This window comes from Hydra viridissima, unplaced genomic scaffold, assembly GCF_058129835.1.
Source record: "Hydra viridissima isolate aposymbiotic clone 2 unplaced genomic scaffold, HvirCarnegie_v1 scaffold_9, whole genome shotgun sequence".
NCBI lineage: Eukaryota > Metazoa > Cnidaria > Hydrozoa > Anthoathecata > Hydridae > Hydra > Hydra viridissima.
The window spans coordinates 11,569,329-11,589,388 of NW_028324308.1; the positions used below are offsets into that span (position 1 = coordinate 11,569,329).

The 20,060-nt window shown below is 28.2% G+C and overlaps 1 protein-coding gene across 4 annotated transcripts; it reads right to left on the minus strand.

The window, feature by feature from the left end:
* Positions 1-113: 113 nt before the first annotated feature.
* On the minus strand, positions 114-18,708 carry LOC145185805 (lysophospholipid acyltransferase 5-like). Of its 4 annotated transcripts, XM_090097299.1 has the most exons (18): positions 18,150-18,708; positions 17,921-17,976; positions 10,706-10,754; positions 9,989-10,095; positions 9,236-9,329; positions 8,622-8,659; positions 8,438-8,497; positions 6,758-6,805; positions 6,436-6,512; positions 6,218-6,326; positions 4,377-4,463; positions 2,083-2,199; positions 1,885-1,931; positions 1,409-1,556; positions 844-1,002; positions 620-723; positions 473-503; positions 114-332 (listed from the first exon to the last, which is right to left on the minus strand). In XM_090097299.1, the coding sequence occupies exons 1-17, from the start codon at positions 18,274-18,276 to the stop codon at positions 479-481; spliced, it is 1,452 nt and encodes a 483-aa protein (XP_089953425.1). In that variant the 5' UTR covers positions 18,277-18,708; the 3' UTR covers positions 114-332; positions 473-478. The 4 variants fall into 4 exon arrangements, 3 of the variants coding, with proteins under 3 accessions (XP_089953425.1, XP_089953424.1, XP_089953426.1); XM_090097298.1 differs by lacking the exon at positions 114-332 and having other exon boundaries at positions 354-503; XM_090097300.1 differs by lacking the exons at positions 114-332; positions 17,921-17,976 and having other exon boundaries at positions 354-503; positions 18,150-18,339.
* Positions 18,709-20,060: the final 1,352 nt, after the last annotated feature.

Below are 20,060 nucleotides of genomic sequence, written 5' to 3' on the forward strand. Positions count from 1 at the left end.
ACCCTTAGATTTGCGATCATATTTGGTTACATAAAATAGATTAATTTAACAACCTCATTACCATACGTATATATATTTAACCTCTTAACAAAGACTATCAAAAAACAACATGATTACTATTGATTTACAAATTTTGGACCATTTTTAACAAAACATCTTTTTTCATTTAAATAATGTTATTACATTAACAGCTAATTAACAACAACTGGTCACCCAAATTACTTCCATTACACTATTTTTTTATTCCATTTAAAAATGCATAAAAGTTATATTCTAAATATTATTAACCTAAATTCCAGACCACCATACAGGGAAAGGAAAATTTTATTTGTCTGAAAATAAACAAAGTAATAAAACACCAAATATAATTGGAAACAGATTTCTTTTAAACTCTTTTAAAATTTCAAAAAATAAAATTTATAATAAAGTGATAAAACAGGGGAACTGTTAAAAAACTGCATAAAATTTTTACATTTATTTAATCTTCCTTTTTTTCTTTTAATCTAAATATGAAACAAAAATAATTTTTTAGTAGTAGCTGAAATGATAATGCAAACATTTACTTTTAGAATTGCAAAAAAAACGATTAAGTTATAAACTTTATAGACACAACACTCACAATTTCTTTTGGTTTCTTTTGACAATTACTGCAAGGACAGGTAAAAGAATTGCAAACCAAAATATCAGGACAACAATCAACCAATAGTATGTTGATCCATAGGCCTACAAATTGATCAAATGCTGATAAAAATACTTTCAAACTTTCACCCAAATATTATTGAAAAAGCTACATGATCTAACATTAAGAATTGCTTAACATTAATAATAGCAAAAAATACTTACAACTTTGATCCTCCTCCATCTCAGTAACATAAATGCAGTGGCAGCAAATGCACAAGAGTATGCCTTAAACAATGCACCACTGACACGAATAACTAATTTAAATATATTTGGTAGTTCATGATATGATGTATTGAAAATACTGCTTAGATGTGCACAGGTCTATATAAAAAAAAACTATAGACTTTTAATATAGTCACTTTTTCTTAAATTTAATCTGGCAATCAAAATATGTTAATAAAGATAATATTAAGACAAAACAGTTTCAAAAAATAAATTTTTACATAAAACTAGTAACGATTGCAAGGTCATATGTTTTCTCATTTATGTAGTGGAACAGGAAAAGATAAAAAGAAAACTTTGGAGTTGGAAGCATAAAAGCAGATTTTATATAAGACATCCTTTAAATCAATTGGATGCTTTAAAGAATTCGTTAAAAATTTTTTTCAGTTTTCTACCAATAAATTATTACCAGAAAAAAATAAGATAGCTTTCAATAGAAAATTATAACTTACTAAAATTTACTCACCATGACTATAAAAAAAGAGAAACTATAGCTTAAATATACCTTTCTTTCCCCTTTCAGCAACAAGAACTCTATGCCAAACAAAATAAGATAACCAATATAAAAACCATGCCAAAGTGATAAAAACAGCAGTGTTAAGATGTGAGATATATTTTTATTTCCCAAGAACATAAGCCTTCTAAAAATATACCTAAAAAAAATCCAGAAAACTTTAAAAAATAAAAATAAACAATAGTTATTACAATGTTGATCAATTAGTGTTGTTTTTCTTATATTATATTTTTTATATTTTTCTTATATTTTTAGAACTTTAAAAAACATTTTTTAGAGTTCTAAAAATCATGGTTATCTGTTTGTTTTCTTCAGGCACATCTTCAGATAGATACTGTAGAGCACAAGAAACAATTCAAAGCAAAAATATTTCATAACATTTTCATAATAAATTCTCATTAACATAAATAAAAATTCATTCTCTTTTTTACAAGTCTTTATTATTGTAAATGAAAGAAGTTTTAAACCTTCCAGCCCATTGACTTGTGTTGATATTGAATGCCTCTAGCATATCCTGAAAACAAAGCCTTTATAGTCCTAGTAATGTATTTAAAAATGTTTACTGGTGGAAATTTAAGTAAAGAAAAATGACCTAGAAAACAAAACTTTTAACATATTTGAACATTCTTACTATTAAAGTGAACTATGTAAAACTTTTTACTCACCTGGAAAAATGCACCACTAACACATTTCCTCAACTTAATGTTACAAACACCATCCCACTGAGATTTTCCTTTGTGTACACCATTGTAGCTTAAACCTGTTATCATACAAACACTCTCCTAGATTTTTATAAAAAAAAAAAAGATTTATTTCTTTTAAAAAATATATATATAGATAAAAAACAACATACTTTTACTCAAAGATTTAATCTTGCTGAGATTGTAAATCAGTTTAAAAATACATTAATTTATTCAGAAAACTGAAAACTAACTTTTGCTTTTCAATTATAAGCCAAAAATCAAAGTCTTTCTATATTCAAAAAATTAAAAATTGCAGTGATTTATAAAGCTCATTAAATATGTATTAGAAAAATGATCCAATAATTCATTAATACCTGTTTTTGCAAAAAAATAAAAAATAATGGAAAAATATTGGAAAAAAGCATAACCATTGCCACTATAAAAAATCTGGTATGTATGTATGCATGTGTATATATGTATGATTGTATGTATGTATATACAGTAGCATGCAAAAGTTTATAAACAGTAAATTGTTTTCAAGTTTTTTTGTCATAACTTTTTGACTTTTGACTGAAAAGGAATGAAATTTTAACAATTGTTGCTTTAATGTGATTATATAATACGATTCATTCAAAAAAATGATAACTTGTAATGGAAGGAAGAAATTCAAATTTTATTGGAAACATATCGTGTAAAAGTTAATAAACAATTCCATGCCCCATTAAGAAAATCAAAATTTCATTAAGAAAAATGTATTTATATTAAAACTAATTTATTGGATATAATATTTAACTTAAACAAAACTTAAAAAATAATGGGAAAATCTAAGTAGTCATCAAGAGAAAAGAAAAATTTAATAATACGTACTGTAGAGAAGAACTTTCCTTATAAGCAAATTTCTGAGCTTTTTGATGTGGCTAAATCAACAATTAGTGTACTTAGTAAGAGTAATAGACACCAAAAGACACTTGAAAACAAGCATCGTCCAGGCAGGCCAAAGATATTACAGAACATCAAGACAGATCTTTGGTAAGAAAATCAAAACAAGATCCCTGTAGAAGTGTTGTCGAATTAAATAGCATTCTAAGCAAGAATTATGTTGTTAAGTGCAGCATAGATATTACAAAATGTTGCCTGCGTCAGCATAGCTTGTTTGGTTATTGTCAAAATTTAAAAAAGATCATTTGGATTGACTTCAAAAGAATGGTCAAAAGTCTTATTCAGTGACGAATCATTGTTTTGTAGGTTTGATAGCAACTGTATAAAGTATATGAGACGTCTGAAAGATGAAAGACTTGCTTCTAAGTATCAAATTCCAACAGTTAAACATGGTGGTTACAATATAATGGTTTGGGGATCTTTTCAGTGGTAATTCTATTGGTTCACTTAATCGCATCAAAGGCATAATGGATCAAAATGTATATTTAGATATAATCAAGAATGTTATGCTACCACATGGAAAAGATAAAATGCCTTGTGGTTGGATTTTCCAGTAAGACAACAATATAAAGCACTGTGCAAATTGTATCAAAAGTTTTTTTAATTTTAAAAAAGTTCCTAATTCAGATTGGCCTTCTCAAAACCCAGATTTAAATCCAACAGAACATCTTTGGGATTACCTCCATTGCTAATTGAAAGGTGAAAAACCGACCAATAAAAATGACTTATCCCAGGTGCTTTTAGATTGTTGGGTAAATATCCCCATATACAATCTGATCAACTTAGTTGACTCTATACCTTGTTGTTGTCAAGTAAACTTTTGCACAAATATGTTTTCAATAAAATTTGAATTTCTCCCTTCCATTACAAGTTATCATGTTTTTGAGTAACTTATTGTATATAATCACATTATATGAACAACTGTTGAAAATTTCATTTATTTTCAGTAAAAAGTAAAAAGTTGTGACAAAAAAACTTGAAAAATTTAGCTGTTTATAAACTTTTGCACGTTACTGTATGTATGTATGTATATATGTATGTATGTATGTATGTATGTATGTATGTATGTATGTATGTATGTATGTATGTATGTATGTATGTATGTATGTATGTGTGTATGTATGTATGTATGTATATATGTGTATGTGTGTGTATATATGTATGTATGTATGTATGTATGTATGTATGTATGTATGTATGTATGTATGTATGTATGTATGTATGTATGTATGTATGTATGTATGTATGTATGTATGTATGTATGTATGTATGTATGTATGTAATGTATGTATGTATGTATGTATAGTGTATTAAAAAGGAATTTCTGTAAAACTTACACTGAAGTACCAAATTGCAACATATTTGCAGAAATGGATATGATAAGATAAAGTCATATAGGTACATCTCATCGCAAAAGAGTATTCCTGAAATTAAAAATCTTAAACTAACAGAAGAAAATATAATGCTTTGTAAGTATTATATTTTCTTGCGTTAAATATCTTCTACATTACATAATGCATACATTAGGGTGTCCCAAAAAAAGAAACAACCCTCAAAATTTGTCTTTCACCTGCTAAGAAGTTTCCTTTTGTTGAGTTATTACACCAGAAAAATTTTTAGCTTGATAGGAAATATTTAGGAGTCGGAGAACTCCAAGATTAACAGCTTTGAAAAAAAAACTACTTCTGAAAGAAATTTAAATCTCTGGTGAGTGCATGGTTAGTGTGCTTGAATAGTAAACAGCACACCTTAAATTGATACATTTAAAAAAACAGATAACAGTCCAGGCCAGCCTTCCACTAATATGCTAAGAAAACTGCTATCTCGTTGTTTCAAAGAATACTCAAGATGCTTGAAGCTCAGGAACACTGGATGGCAATGTAGTCCTAGTTCTTGTTTTTCTTTGTTTGATAGTTGTGACAAAAAAATGGCTCTCTTCACTGAGGTAACACAAATCTCAAGTCATCATTTTGAACCCAATCTCACTTCTGGTTCCATCACCATAACTTTGAAGACTGTTGATCAACTTAATGTCATTGTTGTGTGCATCCAGAGATGTTCTTCATAAAAATCATTTTTAAATGTACACTTCAAACACAAATTTGTTAAGGCGCTGAATGGCTTAAAGTCACAACAAGTTAGCTGAAGAGTATTTTGATTGTCTTATTATAGCAGAATCTTGAGATTGTACAGTGCCTTTACCTCATCTTCCCCTATGAAAGCTATTGGTCTCCTGACAGTAACTTCAATTTTTAACCTAATTACATACTCAGCCAGATGCAAAAATTTGAGATAATTATCTAATATATGCTTCTGTGTCAGCTTGTCAGTTATAAAATTGCTTAAAAAAGATGGCATCAGAACCACAAGATAGTCCAAAGACCATCATCAGAAAAGAGAATTTTACATCATGCTTACATGCACCCATAAGAGTTTTAGTGTATCCTTCAAAAGTTGACAAACTCCACTGTTGCCTGATGTTGGTTGCTGTGGTGTCAGAGTACATTTGAATAATGAACACTGCCAAGACTTGAGTTGTTGAATAGCAGTATCTGCTGAGACATCTCCAGCCCCAGACAATAATGGAGACACTCTAAGAAGAACTAAGTTAATATCTGCAACAGAAGCAACCAGGACATAGAGATGATCAATCAGAATTGAACTACCAGAGACATCTGGTATCCATTTTCCACCCAAGTATACAACAGATTTACTTCATTAAGTTGCTTTATTTGCTTGGCAGCTTCTTTACAAAGATTCTGACTGCAGCAATCCACTGTGCTTTTTAAAGGTAGGATATTCACATAAGAACAAAAATTAATTCTTATGGGAAACCTTTATATATTTATATATTGATATTACTTTGAAGGTCAGTCAGTATAAATTTTTGTGGAATTACAGAAAGAGATCTTAAAAACAGTATCAATTTTGTAATTGCATGACTTCAAAAAGCCAATACACATGACACTAAATTTGTCACCTGAAATTTAGCCATTAGATAGTCACTTAATTGATAATTAAAACAAAATATTTTGCTTGTAATAAATGCAAATGTTTCAGAGTAGTTATTGTCAATGGTTAAATAGGCCATATAAGTCTATTAACACTAAATACTTCAAAAATCCAACATCTACTGATTAGTCAATTATTTAAAACTCACACAAAAAAGAAAACATACCATAAAACCAGGCTTGTACATAAAGTCTGCTGAGAATAAAGGATCAAATTTGACAAATATTGCTAGTATAACAAAGCCACCAAAAAACTTTTCAATTGCCTTTTTAAACCTATTAGAATTGAAATATATGGAGTAAAAAGATTATCAAAGGGTCTACTTAATATTAGCATATTTTCAAAAAAAATTAGTTTTTTTTCAAATGATTTTTACAGTTATACCTCCTAGAAGATGTTTTCAATCCTTCTGTGTCAATAAGCTTGCATTCAACAAATGATGTATAGCGTTGAAATGAAAACTAAAAAAAATTTAAGTCAGTAAGATTTTTTTTTATCAATAAATGGTACAACAGTCATTACATTTATTTTAGCATGCAATTTACTTTTAAAACAGTATTTCTAGGGTGAGCTTGTTTTGTAAATTAATAAAATAAAAAACTACTGTGATTCATGAGAATAATAAAAATATTTTTGATTAATGATAAAATTATCTGTAATGAAATGTTAAAATTATGAAGATAAAAATTCAAAAAACAAAACAAACCTGTGGTCCAGCCATAAAAGCACCAAAGAAAAATGCATATCCAAATATCTTTGAAAGGAATTTATAATGATAAAATAATTCTTTAGAACATCAAAAACCTAGAATAAACTGTGCTACATTATCAGCAAAGCATCAGCAAGAAGAAAGTGTAAAAAAGTGTAAAAAAAGTCCATGCACTTTAAAAAGTAAAAATAATTAGGATTTCCTGAGATCCTAGAGGGGCTTTTTACTAAATTTTTCAATAATAAATAAACATAAGTAACAATCAACAAAAAATAAATGATATATTTACCAAAGAAATAAGCCTTTTAAAAAAAAAGTTTCAAGTCTCAAAAATTAAAACAAAGACAAAAAAACCTCTCAACACTGAAGATGAACAATTAGTAAGAAAAACCTATCATGGTAACTTTAATAATACAATAATGTCTCTCTACAAACCTTGACCTTAAGTAAAGTATTAGACAAAATAGTTTATTTAAGAAGTTGAAACTTAAAGTATTAGAGAACAAGAAACTGTTAAGTGTCTAGAGTGCAAATACAAAAAGTATAAGTTAATTTTAAATTTACTCCGCAAGAGCAGTGTAACAAGAACAGACTATGTGTTTCATTAAAATAATCAATCTCTTTTAGGATATAGTAAGCATTTTAATTGCCTTACTTTTTTTTTTTTTTTTTAATTTTGTATGCAAAGTTTTTTTGTTAAAATTTGGTCAGTATTTAGCGACTTATTTAGTATTTACAGACACAATAAAATTATCTATAAATTCTGAATATAATCATATTTAAAAATTTTAAAATATTGGAATATACTCAAAATTTGGCCTAAGCATAAAGTTCATCATATAACTCATTTTAGATGATGATTGCTACTAATAGACTTGATACTTGATCTCCTGGATGATCTTGTATTTGGTCACTTTTTTTTGAAGCATCCACTTTTCCTTAAAATCCTTATCATCTGAAGCAAATTTCTTGCTTTTCAAAAAGATTCCTTTTATAATTGTTTAACATTTTCAATAAATTTAAGTAAAATTTTAAAAAATTTTATTTGAAATTTGGAGGATTTGTTTCCTTAGGTACCAATTAAAATGCCATTTTGTTCATATCATTCTTAAATTAGTGGATTGTAGCCAGGTCGATATATTGTGAGTATATCATGCAAGAAATTTCTTTCACCATTCTTCTATATACAAATTTAAATTTAAAGTCTTATGAGTATTTTATGATGCATTTTTCAAGCCATAGGAGCAGATTTCTCAGTTTGAGTATATTTGAACTTGTAGGGGACATATTTACTTTTTGACTGATAAAAATATTATTGGCCTGGCAATTGTAAAAAGTTCTTTTTGCAACAATTTTAATTGTCTTCAATTATACACAAGTTTTCTTGTTTGTAAGTTTTAACCTGATTACAATGATAACCAATATTTAACACCATTGCAATCAAACAGCAGTACATTAGCTTAATTTTGCAAAAAAAATAAAAATATCTGTAAATTAGTTTTCAATTGATAAGCAATTAAAGGCTATGAATTTCAAAGATTTAAATTTTTTATTAGTCTCCAGTTATCATGTAATATCTATGTTTTCATACTACCTCAATAAAAAAAATTTTTCAAAAAATTTCTTTGAAAAATTTCACCCATAATGCTACAATTATAACATAAATACTTAAATCACCTCAAGAAATGTTGGTGTTCCAGAATAACAGGTCTTCTTTAAGTCATCACGCAATTTTTCCTAAAATAACAAGAAAATTATTACTCTCAAATAACTTAACAAAACGCAGGGAACTTAGAACCATTTTACAGAAAGAAAATTTAGTAATAATGTAATTGTTTTAAAAAAATAGTATTGTGTGCACCTTATTTTGTTTTCCATCATAACAATCCCATGATAGTCCTAAAAAATGCAACTAAAAATAATTATGCACAACTATGCTGGGTGTTTTTTTTGTATTTTAGTTTCAGATTTTTGTCCTTCAAATAATAACTTTCTTACACTCTACAACTCTACAATCTCATTTTGTAAAAGCTTGAATCAGATAGATAATAAGAATAGTACGCTGAAAAACTTGGTAGAGTATGAATAATTTCTTCAGTACAGTAGTTTGTTTCAAATTGTTTCAAATATCTAAGACATGAAAGCTTGAAGAAAATGCAAGAAGTAGAAGTACTTCTTGGTTTAAATGAACCACCTGCCACTGAATAAATATGAAGATTACTGCAATGTGTTCAGCAGAACTTTATGTAGCAAAATATTTTTTAATTTACAGATGCAATTTTAATACATACTCAGTTAAATGCAGATGTGAAACCAACTATTTAAAAATGTCATTGAAGTTAAAAAGTATCAATAAAGATTTCATTTTTTAAAAAACAAAAACTATTTTACTAACTTTTCAGGCTTTCACAAAAATTAAATCTAATTATAATTATTTTTATTTTGCTTAAATAATCATTTTAATATTTGAATTACCTATTAATCTCAAACACATAATACACTGAGGTGTAGTCCATTTAACATCATAACCATCTGATGAAAATAACACATATGAACCAAGCATGTATGACTATAAAAACAATACATTTTAAAAGCAGTTTATCTTTTTAACTATTACAATTGCATAAATTTATGTTTTGGCAATAAAAATTACAGTCTTGTGTTTAAATAGGAATATTTAGAGTCCTGTGATTGTGTAAAAGTAATGAATATCCTGTGACTGCAGAAAAATGATAACACATATAGAAAACTTTTTTAAAAATTTGAACCAGTATAATATATTGTCTTTTACAAATCAAGATAAAAAAGCAAATATGAAAGAATACCCTCATTTACCATTTTTTATTTAATTGTTTTTTTTTTTAAAAGGGTGAAAGTCTTTTTTTTAAAAAAAAATTTAAATGTCATTTATTTTATTTTTACTAGTTATCAATATCACATTTAATTTCAATGACTATGAAGCTGAAAAGTAGTTTTTATTAAAATTTTCAGACAAATTTCTAGAAAGTTTTTTTTGATTTTTCAAAACTTTAATATTACTGATTCGTGCAACTTTACTGAGTTGTACAATTTTAATGAAAAATGCAATTTTCCTGAAAAATGCAATTTAAAAAAAAAATTCAATTTTGACTGATAGTATATTTACTAGTATTAATTATAATTAATAGTTATAATGTAAATATAAGAAATTGTTAAGTAAGATTTTTTAAAGAAAAATTTATATCATACCATTTGAAATATAAAAGCAAATACGACATTGTGAATTGTACCACCAAACAGGATCAGAGAAACATAAGATACAAGGACACTAACTATGTTGAAGACACAGTCTGAACCTAAACAAATGATTAGATAATTATAGTTGTGCATATTTGTTACTAATTTTAGGGTGAGACTTTACAAACTTATAATTTAAAAACCTTTTGTAAACTTGGCAGTCACTGAAGTTGGAAGAGAACTGCTTTTACAATCAGTTTCATATTTTAAAACAAAATCAACATTTTCAAATGTTTAATGCAGAGATTGCTTTCATTGTGTAAGTTTTGTTGAAGTTGCTATTAAAGCATTCATTACTATAACTACAGATGAAAAAATAATTGCTGCAGAAACAAGCATATTTTTCTTATTGAAAATCAAAAAATTATTTTGTTTTGGAAAGTTTGTAAAATATCATCGCATATCTGACTAAATCTTTTTGTGATTGTTTATCACTGAGGTGTGCAATGAATCTCAAACAACTTGATTATTATAATTTTAGATGAATGGTAAACAAACATGTGATGTGTTGACTAAGCATCTATAATCTGTCTTATTGATCTAATAAAATATATATTTTTAAGAACTTTGAGTTTTTATGTAATCTTTTTATAATTTCTGATATTAAACTTAATTAAAATTATCTTTGAAAGTTTTAAAGAAACACAAAAATTATGATCTCTAACTTACCAAAACAAAAGTAGGAGACCAATAAACCAGCAAATGATATGTAAAGATGCTAAAGTAAATGATATACATACATACATAAATACACACGCACATAGATAGATAGATAGATAGATAGATAGATAGATACATACATACATACATACATACATACATACATACATACATACATACATACATACATACATACATACATACATGCATACATACATACATACATACATACATACATACATACATACAGTATGTATGTGTGTGTGTTTGTGTTTGTGTGTGTGTGTGTGTGTGTGTGTGTGTGTGTGTGTGTGTGTGTGTGTGTGTGTGTGTGTGTGTGTGTGTGTGTGTGTGTGTGTGTGTGTGTGTGTGTGTGTATATATATAGGGGAACCTGTTGTACCTCTGACCACTTTTTGTTTCCTGGAGTTTTTTTCCTTGACTATTGAATCAATTTATACCATTCAAAGTTTATGTTATTCTCTTATATTTTGCGCAAAAATTATACTTTTGATTTTTTTCTCATTCAACCAAAAAGTATCATTTTTGAGCGTTTTTAAAAAAATACTCAAATGGTCAATGGTACAACACGTACATTGTACCTTTGACCGAGGTATGTTGTTCCTTTTGTTGGACTTTTAATAAGTAATAATGACATATTTCAGCTTTGCTATATGTTATAAAGATTGCTATATGTTATAAAGATATATTATAAAAATTTCAGCTTTGCTATATGTTATAAAGAAATTTCTGGCCAACCACATGTCAATAAAAGCTAATATAACCATTTTGTAAGCAATTAAAGACGTTGCCGCAGCAAGTTATAACCAGAAAACATTTTTTAATGGTCTAAATTAAAATTTTGATTCTTGTCACTTACAGTGAGAGAAATAAGTATCCGAACAAAAGATTTTTTTATGGAAAATAAACTTTGTCAGGTTTTTTTCGAAAAAAAAAACTTTATAGAAATAAAAGAAATGATTATTCTGAAAGAAAGTTTTATTACGAATTCAATATGCAAAAAAAAAATATCAATAATAATAATTAATTGATAAAAAATTAAGATACATTTAAACTATGCAATTTTTTAGCATTAAATAAGTACCCGAACAAAATTTTAAAGATTAAGGCTTAAAGATTAACGTTTCTCCGAGTAATTATTTTTTTGACTTTTTAATATCGAGTTGGACCGCCTTTAGCTTTTATGACTTCTCCAAGTCGACATGGCATCGATTCAACTAATTTCTTTGTCGTATCTGAGTCGATATCAGCCCAAGCTTCTTGGAGCATGATTTTTAAATCTTCTTTTCTTTTTAGACATCGTGTGCCACATTTTTTATCCAGAATTGCCCAGAGATGTTCAATTGGATTGAGATCTGGACTTTGCGCAGGCCATTCAAGTAACTCAATTTGCTTTTGGATGAAAAACTCTTCTGCTTTCTTTGACGTATGTTTAGGGTCATTGTCTTGTTGGAAGATAAAATGCTTTCCTAATCGCAGTTTTTTAGTTGAAGCCAGAAGATATTATTGAGAATTTTAACATAAACCTCAAAGTCCATAATTCCATCAATAAACTCCAGTTTTCCTGTTCCGTTCCAAGCCATCGATCCCCATACCATAACATTGCCTCCACTAAATTTTACTGTGCCTCGAATACAACTGAGTGTGAATGCTTCCCCTTTTTTTCTCCAAACTTTTTGAGCTCCATCGGACTTCACAAGATTAAATTTTGACTCGTCCGTCCACAAAACTTTCCTCCAGAATGATACCAGCATATTTACATATTTTTTAGCAAATGCAAGTCTTCGTTTTCGATGGATTTTTGAAAGGGATGGTTTCTTGCGTGGAACTCTTGCTTTGAATCCACTTTCTTTCAATCGATTTCGAATAGTACATGAGCTCACTTTTAACCCAAAATCTTTCTCAAGGAGGCTTGACACTTTTGGTGCTGATAAAAAACGGTTTTTTTGCACCATCTTTACAATTTGTCGATCTATTCTTGATGTTGTTTTATGCTTTGCTCCGCATCTGGGCTGATTTTGCAGATATCCAAACATATTATACTTTTTAACCAGATCGCTGATGGTTCCTAATGCCATTCCAGTCGCTTTATTAATCGACCTAAACGTTTTACCTTGCTTGAACAAGTCAATAACCAAATTGCGCTGAGCTTGGGACCATTCCTTGGTTTTAACTCCCATACTTGATGATATCAATGGTAAATCAAATGAATTTAAAAAAATATCAGTCAATTATTAAAAATTACTCGTTGTAAAACAACAATATTTCTAAAACCATTGGTTTAAAAACTTTTTTTAATAATCAATTTCAAAACTTCGTTTACAAAACAACATGTTCGGATAATTATTTTTTATTGAAGTTTTAACACTCCTTCGGGAATCGTTAAATTTTAGCAACGCAAGTTAATTACCTTTGATTAACTTTTTGCAACATAAAATCGTAATTAAATTTGCTTTTAGAATAATTATAAAAGTATTTATCAAAAACATATGTTTTTCGAAAAAAACCTGACAAAGTTTATTTTCCATAAAAAAATCTTTTGTTCGGATACTTATTTCTCTCACTGTATATTAGAATCCCAAGTAAAACGTTTTTTTGTAATTCAAGTAATTAATTTTGTTTTGAACAATAACTACTAATTGCAGCATTACATAAGTCTCGCTTAATTTGGATTTTTTGATAGATCTTGTTTTGTATCTAGTCTTGTACAAAGGGCCATTCATCGTCCTTGTACTTAGGACCGTGTTTTAAAGTAACATCTTTGGTCATAATCCTTCCGATTTTGTTTTATTTGTTTTTTTGTAGTAAATAAAAGAAAATGACATCAATTACCAGTACTACCTTAATTTAGCCACATTTTTTTTCAGTTGGATGCTATTTACATGGGACGGTTAAGGTTAAGATTGGAAACTTCAAATGTGATTGAGTTGTACAAAATGTTTTTAATTAAGTTGTTACTATCTTTTAGATAATTTAAGAGCAAAAATATATTTCTATAACTTGCTACACTAGCTGATGGCCTAGGTACAATTAGAAATGAACTCATTGTACCTAAGGTTACCGATTTTAAAACCCTTTCACTTAGCGGAGTTTTATATTTTAAGTAATTATATTGATATCAATAGGAAGTATCGCTTCTCGGCCTAATGGCTAAGATCAAGTGTAGCGAGCCGGCTAGGCCGGTGTGTTTGTATTAAACTAATCTTTTCTATTTTTTTTTGGCCCATTCCTCAAAGGGGAGGCAAACTCAGGGTGGATGTGCTACTGGGTCTTCCCTGGAGAGGTTTGGGCAGTCTTCAAGGCAGTTGCTGGAGGACTTAAAGCACTACAATACCTCAATAGGAAGTAATTGATATGATATGATCATACAAAAAATCTGGCCCTAAGTAGATTAATATCCCCTAAATAGATTTTTAATTTAGAAATCTCTTAAAACCCAACCAAAACTACTTTTAGTTGTCAGATTCATTTAGATTTGACCATAATGCTTTTTAGAGGAAATCTTTTAATCCAGATAATGAAAAATACGAAATTAAAATATATTATATTAAATAACATTACTGTACAGTAAAAGATGTCAGATCAACATCAAACATAAGATACTGACGTCTAGATGATCCATGACCAACACTTGGTGGTGGAACTTTCATTATAATATCTTTAAGTTCTGCATCATAAATATTGTCATCTTCTCGTATAAATTTATTGTCACCTGATTTCTTAAGATACTTAACTTTGTAAACTAAACCAACAACTTCAATAACTTCTGCCACATAATGTCTCAGAGTATTTCTTTCCACTTAACTTTACAAGTAAGAAATTTCCTGAAACAATTTCACTATTTTCTGATTCATTGTCAAGTATATTTATTCCAAAATCAATTTCATCAAAACTTTCATTATTTAAACTTGTGTCAGAATGTTGATTAAAAATAATCTGTTTTGCCATGGATTTTATTTGTCTTGAAAAAGGTTTTTGACATTGTTCATTATTAGATTTTGAATGTAAAACAACTTTCATTTCAGGTGTATCAGTTAAAATGAGTGATTTTCCCTTATGCCTTTTTTTAATAGCTGCCTTTCTTAATTTGGCTTTGGGTGAGGTCGTAATATTTCAGCTGAAACAATTTCCAATGTTGATGGTAAATTGTCAGGAGTGGTTTCAACCTCATTGCTATCATTAGAAATGCAAGTTTCAGTATCCACTATTGGCCTATCATTAACAGTTGCAGCTAAGAAGTCAATTTCAGTAAAAATAATTTCATTAAATGGAAAAAAACCCAGTACATTTAAAACTGTTAACAATATTATTCGGTACAAAAACACAAGGATAAGCTTGACCAACAAGGTAAGATATATCATAAATTGTAACTGGTTTACCAGCATTTCCTGATGATATCATCCAATTATTCATGGCATTACTATAAAATATTTTAAATGGACCAAAAACACCACGATCAAGGGGTTGCATTTTGTGGGTTGTGTGAGGATGAAATGTCATTAAAATTATGCCCAATCTTTTAGCTAATTCAATAATAGAAATGTTAACATGACTTTCATGGTTATCTATTAATAATAGAACTGGTTTTTCTACCGAAGGTCATACATTACTAATAAAATCCTCAAGAAATTGCATAAAAATGACTTTATTTGACCATCCAGACTTATTAGCTGCTCCTACACTTCCAGGAAGAGCACCATTCAACATGTAGTCCTTAAATTTTCCATGCGGAAATACAAGTAATGGTGGAGTGCTACTTCCAGTAGCATTAATGGCTGCAATCATTGTTACATTATTGCCTCATTCTGCACTAGTTATACTCCCTATTTGCTTTTTGCCCTTTGGGGCTAGGATTTTCAATGGTACATGAACTGTGGTAATTCCTGTTTCATCACAATTCCAAATGTTTGATGGCTCAAAATGATAACGTTCTAAAACATTTTTATAATTTTTAAAATTCTTACAGTTTCTTTATTGAATGCAGAAGATCTACCAAGACTTGTTGGCTGCGGTTTACGTAGGGATAACTTATCATTATATCTTTTCGGAAAATCTCGTAGCCATTGTTCACTAGCACATTTATTCTTTATCCATGAAGTTTCAATTTTTTTATGGTTTGCTAAAGCATACTCATATGCAAAGAATCTGATTTGCTTTAATGTGAGCCCATAATGCATATTTGCAGCATCTGCCAAGTATTTTACCAAAATTAATTCTTCTTTTGTTGAGAATACATTTTTTGGTTTCTTATGTGAATACGAATACTGGGTTCTTCCAGATTTTTTAAAGTGCTTTAACTGATATATTAAAATTGATTTTTTAATGTTGCAATATCTTGCTGCTTTACTTAAATTTATTTTTTGTTGAAGAACAAAATTCACTGCATCAAACATATCCTTCTCGCAAATCTTCTTACGAAAAACACCAACCTTACTCCTTGGCATTTTAAGATTAAAACATATTAACAGAAATGATTATATACTTATTTGCTCTTACTTCCTTATTGCTGTACAGAAATCAAGTACAACTCTATAATCAACTTAATTATCAAGTTGCTACAGCTGCCAACTAACTTTTATCATTATCAAAACTGATTATCAAGCGTTATAAGTACATAAAAATATACATTCCAATAATGGATTGTGTGTCAAGTGTAAAATTTACTCTTATTTATCAATAAATTAAATAAAACACAATGCATAAGATATAGAAATATATAAAAGATAGTTTGTAAATAAAAATATAATTTGTTAATATTGTCTTCACTTATATTTAAAACTTTCAAAATACCAGCAAGAAAGTAATAATACGCTTTTACCTGATTTTTACATGCAAGAGCAATGCCGTATAGCTGTCTAATAAATTTGATGAAAATTTTCATAAAAGTGTCCTCTTAAATTTCGCAAAAAATTAAAGCGCAGTACAAACCAGTCAAAGGTACAACGTCCCTTGCTGGTCAAAGGTACACAAGATGGGTTTCTTCAACAATTATCATCTCAAACCCCATTTAGGGTTAGAAATAATCATCTAAGCCTTTCCATAATAAAAAAAAGATGTTGGTTAATGTTAATAATATCATACATTAACCAAACAACTATTTATGACAGCTTTGTTATCAAAATAAGATAAACATAAATATTTACTTTTTAATAGCTAAAATTTATAATTTCTTGTGGATCAACACAATCTTCCCCAACCATGATATTTTAAGGTAAAAAGAGTCATGGGTTAATATTTCAAGTGGCACTTAACGTTTTTGCAAAATGATAATAGTCTGCCAAACAGTGTTAAACAACATATCAATTGCTTTATTCTGAAATTTTATATATATATATATATATATATATATATATATATATATATATATATATATATATATATATATATATATATATATATATATAATTTCAGAGGAAAAAAAAAATATATATATATACAATTTCAGAATAAAGCAATTGGTATGTTGTTTAACACTGTTACTTTTTAAGTATTTTGAAAACTCTTGGTCAAATATAGATCAGTTGAAGTATCAAGCATGACAATCTAGATATTGAAACAAAACAAGAAAAGGCTGTACTTATTTTTAAAACTATTTCCATAGAAAACTGATTAAGCAATTGGATATGATTATGCCAACAACAAAACACAAAATACGTTTGTTGGTCCATCCTCTGCTTAGTTTTTCAAAACTTTAAATGAATACTATTTTTTCACATGAAGCCATTTGTTCCTAGGAAAATTTAGATTTAAAATGTACAAGAAAAGACAGTTCCTTGATCACTCAGGGTTGTAAGTGCAGAGTGAGTTATAGCTCTTGCAACAACTTTCAGCCACTTTGTAATGAGGGATGAGGAGCAGAAACAATTTTTCCTTCAGATTATGGAAAGTCATTAAAAGTGCTTTCCAACCCCAAGAAAATTATTGATGCAATCTGTCATAAACCTTGCACCTTCGGATCTATGACATTTGCATTTGCATGAAAAATTGTTGTCATTAACACTGAATATATCATCATAACCAATGCATAAATCAAGGTATATATTCCACAAATTAACATTTTAATCTTTTTATCTCCTTAAAGAACGTTTTTGACCCATTCTTAACAGCTTAAATTCTCAACTTATACACTGGTATATACAATGTTTATAATTCTTTAAAAAGCTTTATAAAAAGGATCATGTGTGTTAAAAAGTGTAAAACTAACCTTTAATGTTGGTTGTTTACTTGGCAATAGCAAATATAAAAATGCTAATGGGAAACCTAGATATTTGAAGAAAACAATAAATGTGAAGGAAACATATATTTACACCATCCATCTATATTATCTCTATTTATTTTATCCATCTTTATAATTTATCATAGATACATTAAAAATGGTCTCAAAGCATGTTACTGAAAATTTAGAATCTTAATTGAGAACATTACTAGTTTACCAAGTAATATGCCAATCATAAATCTGAGTGGTGCAGCAGGGACTCCAAAATCATCTGCAACCTTTTCTATTCCCAAAAATTTGAAACCAACTTGACCACCTTGGAAGAAATCATTACTTGAAGCCATTTTAATACTTTCTTTTTTAAATAGTTCTAGTTACCTAAAAACACAGAAGACGATTTAAATTTTGTATTAGACAGTATGTCTAACTAAGATATGCAACGCATGTATTCAATTTAAACATACATAATATATATATAAATACGTGTATAAAAGTTAAGGCTGCAATAAGTGCAGCTACCGTAGCTGATAATAAAACAATAAATAATGCAACCCAAATTTAAATTAGAAGCACAGACATCAAAGCGTTCTTAAAAAAACTTTGGCTTTACTTCCACAGCTCTTAAAGTTCAAAATAAAGTTAGGAAAATGAAGATTAGGTGTGTGTTGTTTGCTGCTGTATTTACTACGATAACTGTTAAGCAAGAAGAAATTATTGCGGGAGTTTTCTAATTTCTGGAAACAAAGCAATTGTTCAAAATATTTTTTTTTTACTGAAAATTAGAAGTAGATCTCATAGAATTTAAATCTTTAATGCGCTGCATTAGCTTCTTTATGAAGATTTACAAAACTCTTATTTAATTTGACTGGGCTTACGCTGCACAGTTAAAATCCGAAAAAACTGGTAAAAAAAAAAAAAAACAATAGCTAGGAACTAATAAGTTGAGTTATAATGTAACTAATACCACCAGAAAACTGCAAATAATTGCTTATTGGTCAATTTTTATGGATTCGCTAACTTTTGCACCTTTCCTGAGACATTTTATCTTATTTTTTATTGCTAAACTCGCGTACAAAAAGTTCGCTTTAGTGTCACTCTTTTAAGGTTGATATGGGTAAAAACAGTTCAGAATTTGATTTGAAGGCATTTGTTTAAGATATTTGGTAACTATAAACAATATTTAGACACTGCATTTTGATTTTAGATTGTCATTCCTAAGATCTTAAAAAGAAGTAACCTGAATTGTTTTTTTTTTTATTTATTTATTTATTTGTTTAATCATGTGTTCGGCTGAAAAACTAAGAGATTTCACCAGATTCCATAATAATTTTAACATTTTCCCATTGAAAGGTACCGTGGTGTGACCTAACAAAGTCCTATGCTTTAGGAAAGTCCTAATTTAAGAAATGACAAATTTCGTATATATAAAAGAAACATTTGCGGAAAATAACTTTGTTGTTTTAACAAGATATCTAGTTAGATAAAATAACTAAATTTTTTTCTCTAAATTTTTTAATTTATGTATACGAAATTTGTAATTTCTTAAATTAGGACTTTCCTAAAGCATAGGACTTTGTTTGGTCACACCACGGTATATACAGTTGTGGACAAAATAATAGTAGTGTGATTAAAATTAACGAATTAATATTATTATCTTTAAACAGTTACTGAAAATGAAATTGTAATACTGGATTATTAATTAAATAGGTGTGAGATGATAAACTAATTAGTAGAAAATTTTAAACTTTTGCTTTTATTTATAATAATAGTATAAGTATAAAAAACAGGTTGGACATAATAATAGTAGTATTAATTTATATAATGTTATATTGCAAGTAATTTATTTTATTAACAAAAAAATGATATAAATTTAATTAAACAATAGTAAAAAATTAGTATTTAATCGCATGCCCCTGGTTTTTTATCACAGCTTTGCATCTATTCGACATTGAGTTAATTAAATTTTGACAACGTTCTAAAGAAATGTTGTTCCAAGCATTCTGGACAACTTGCCATTTTCTCCTGCTGATTTTTTGGTTTTTGACTATAAACTGCCTCTATTACATCCGTCCAAAGGTTTTCGATTGGATTGAGATCCGGTGACTGTGCAGGCCAATCCATAACTGCA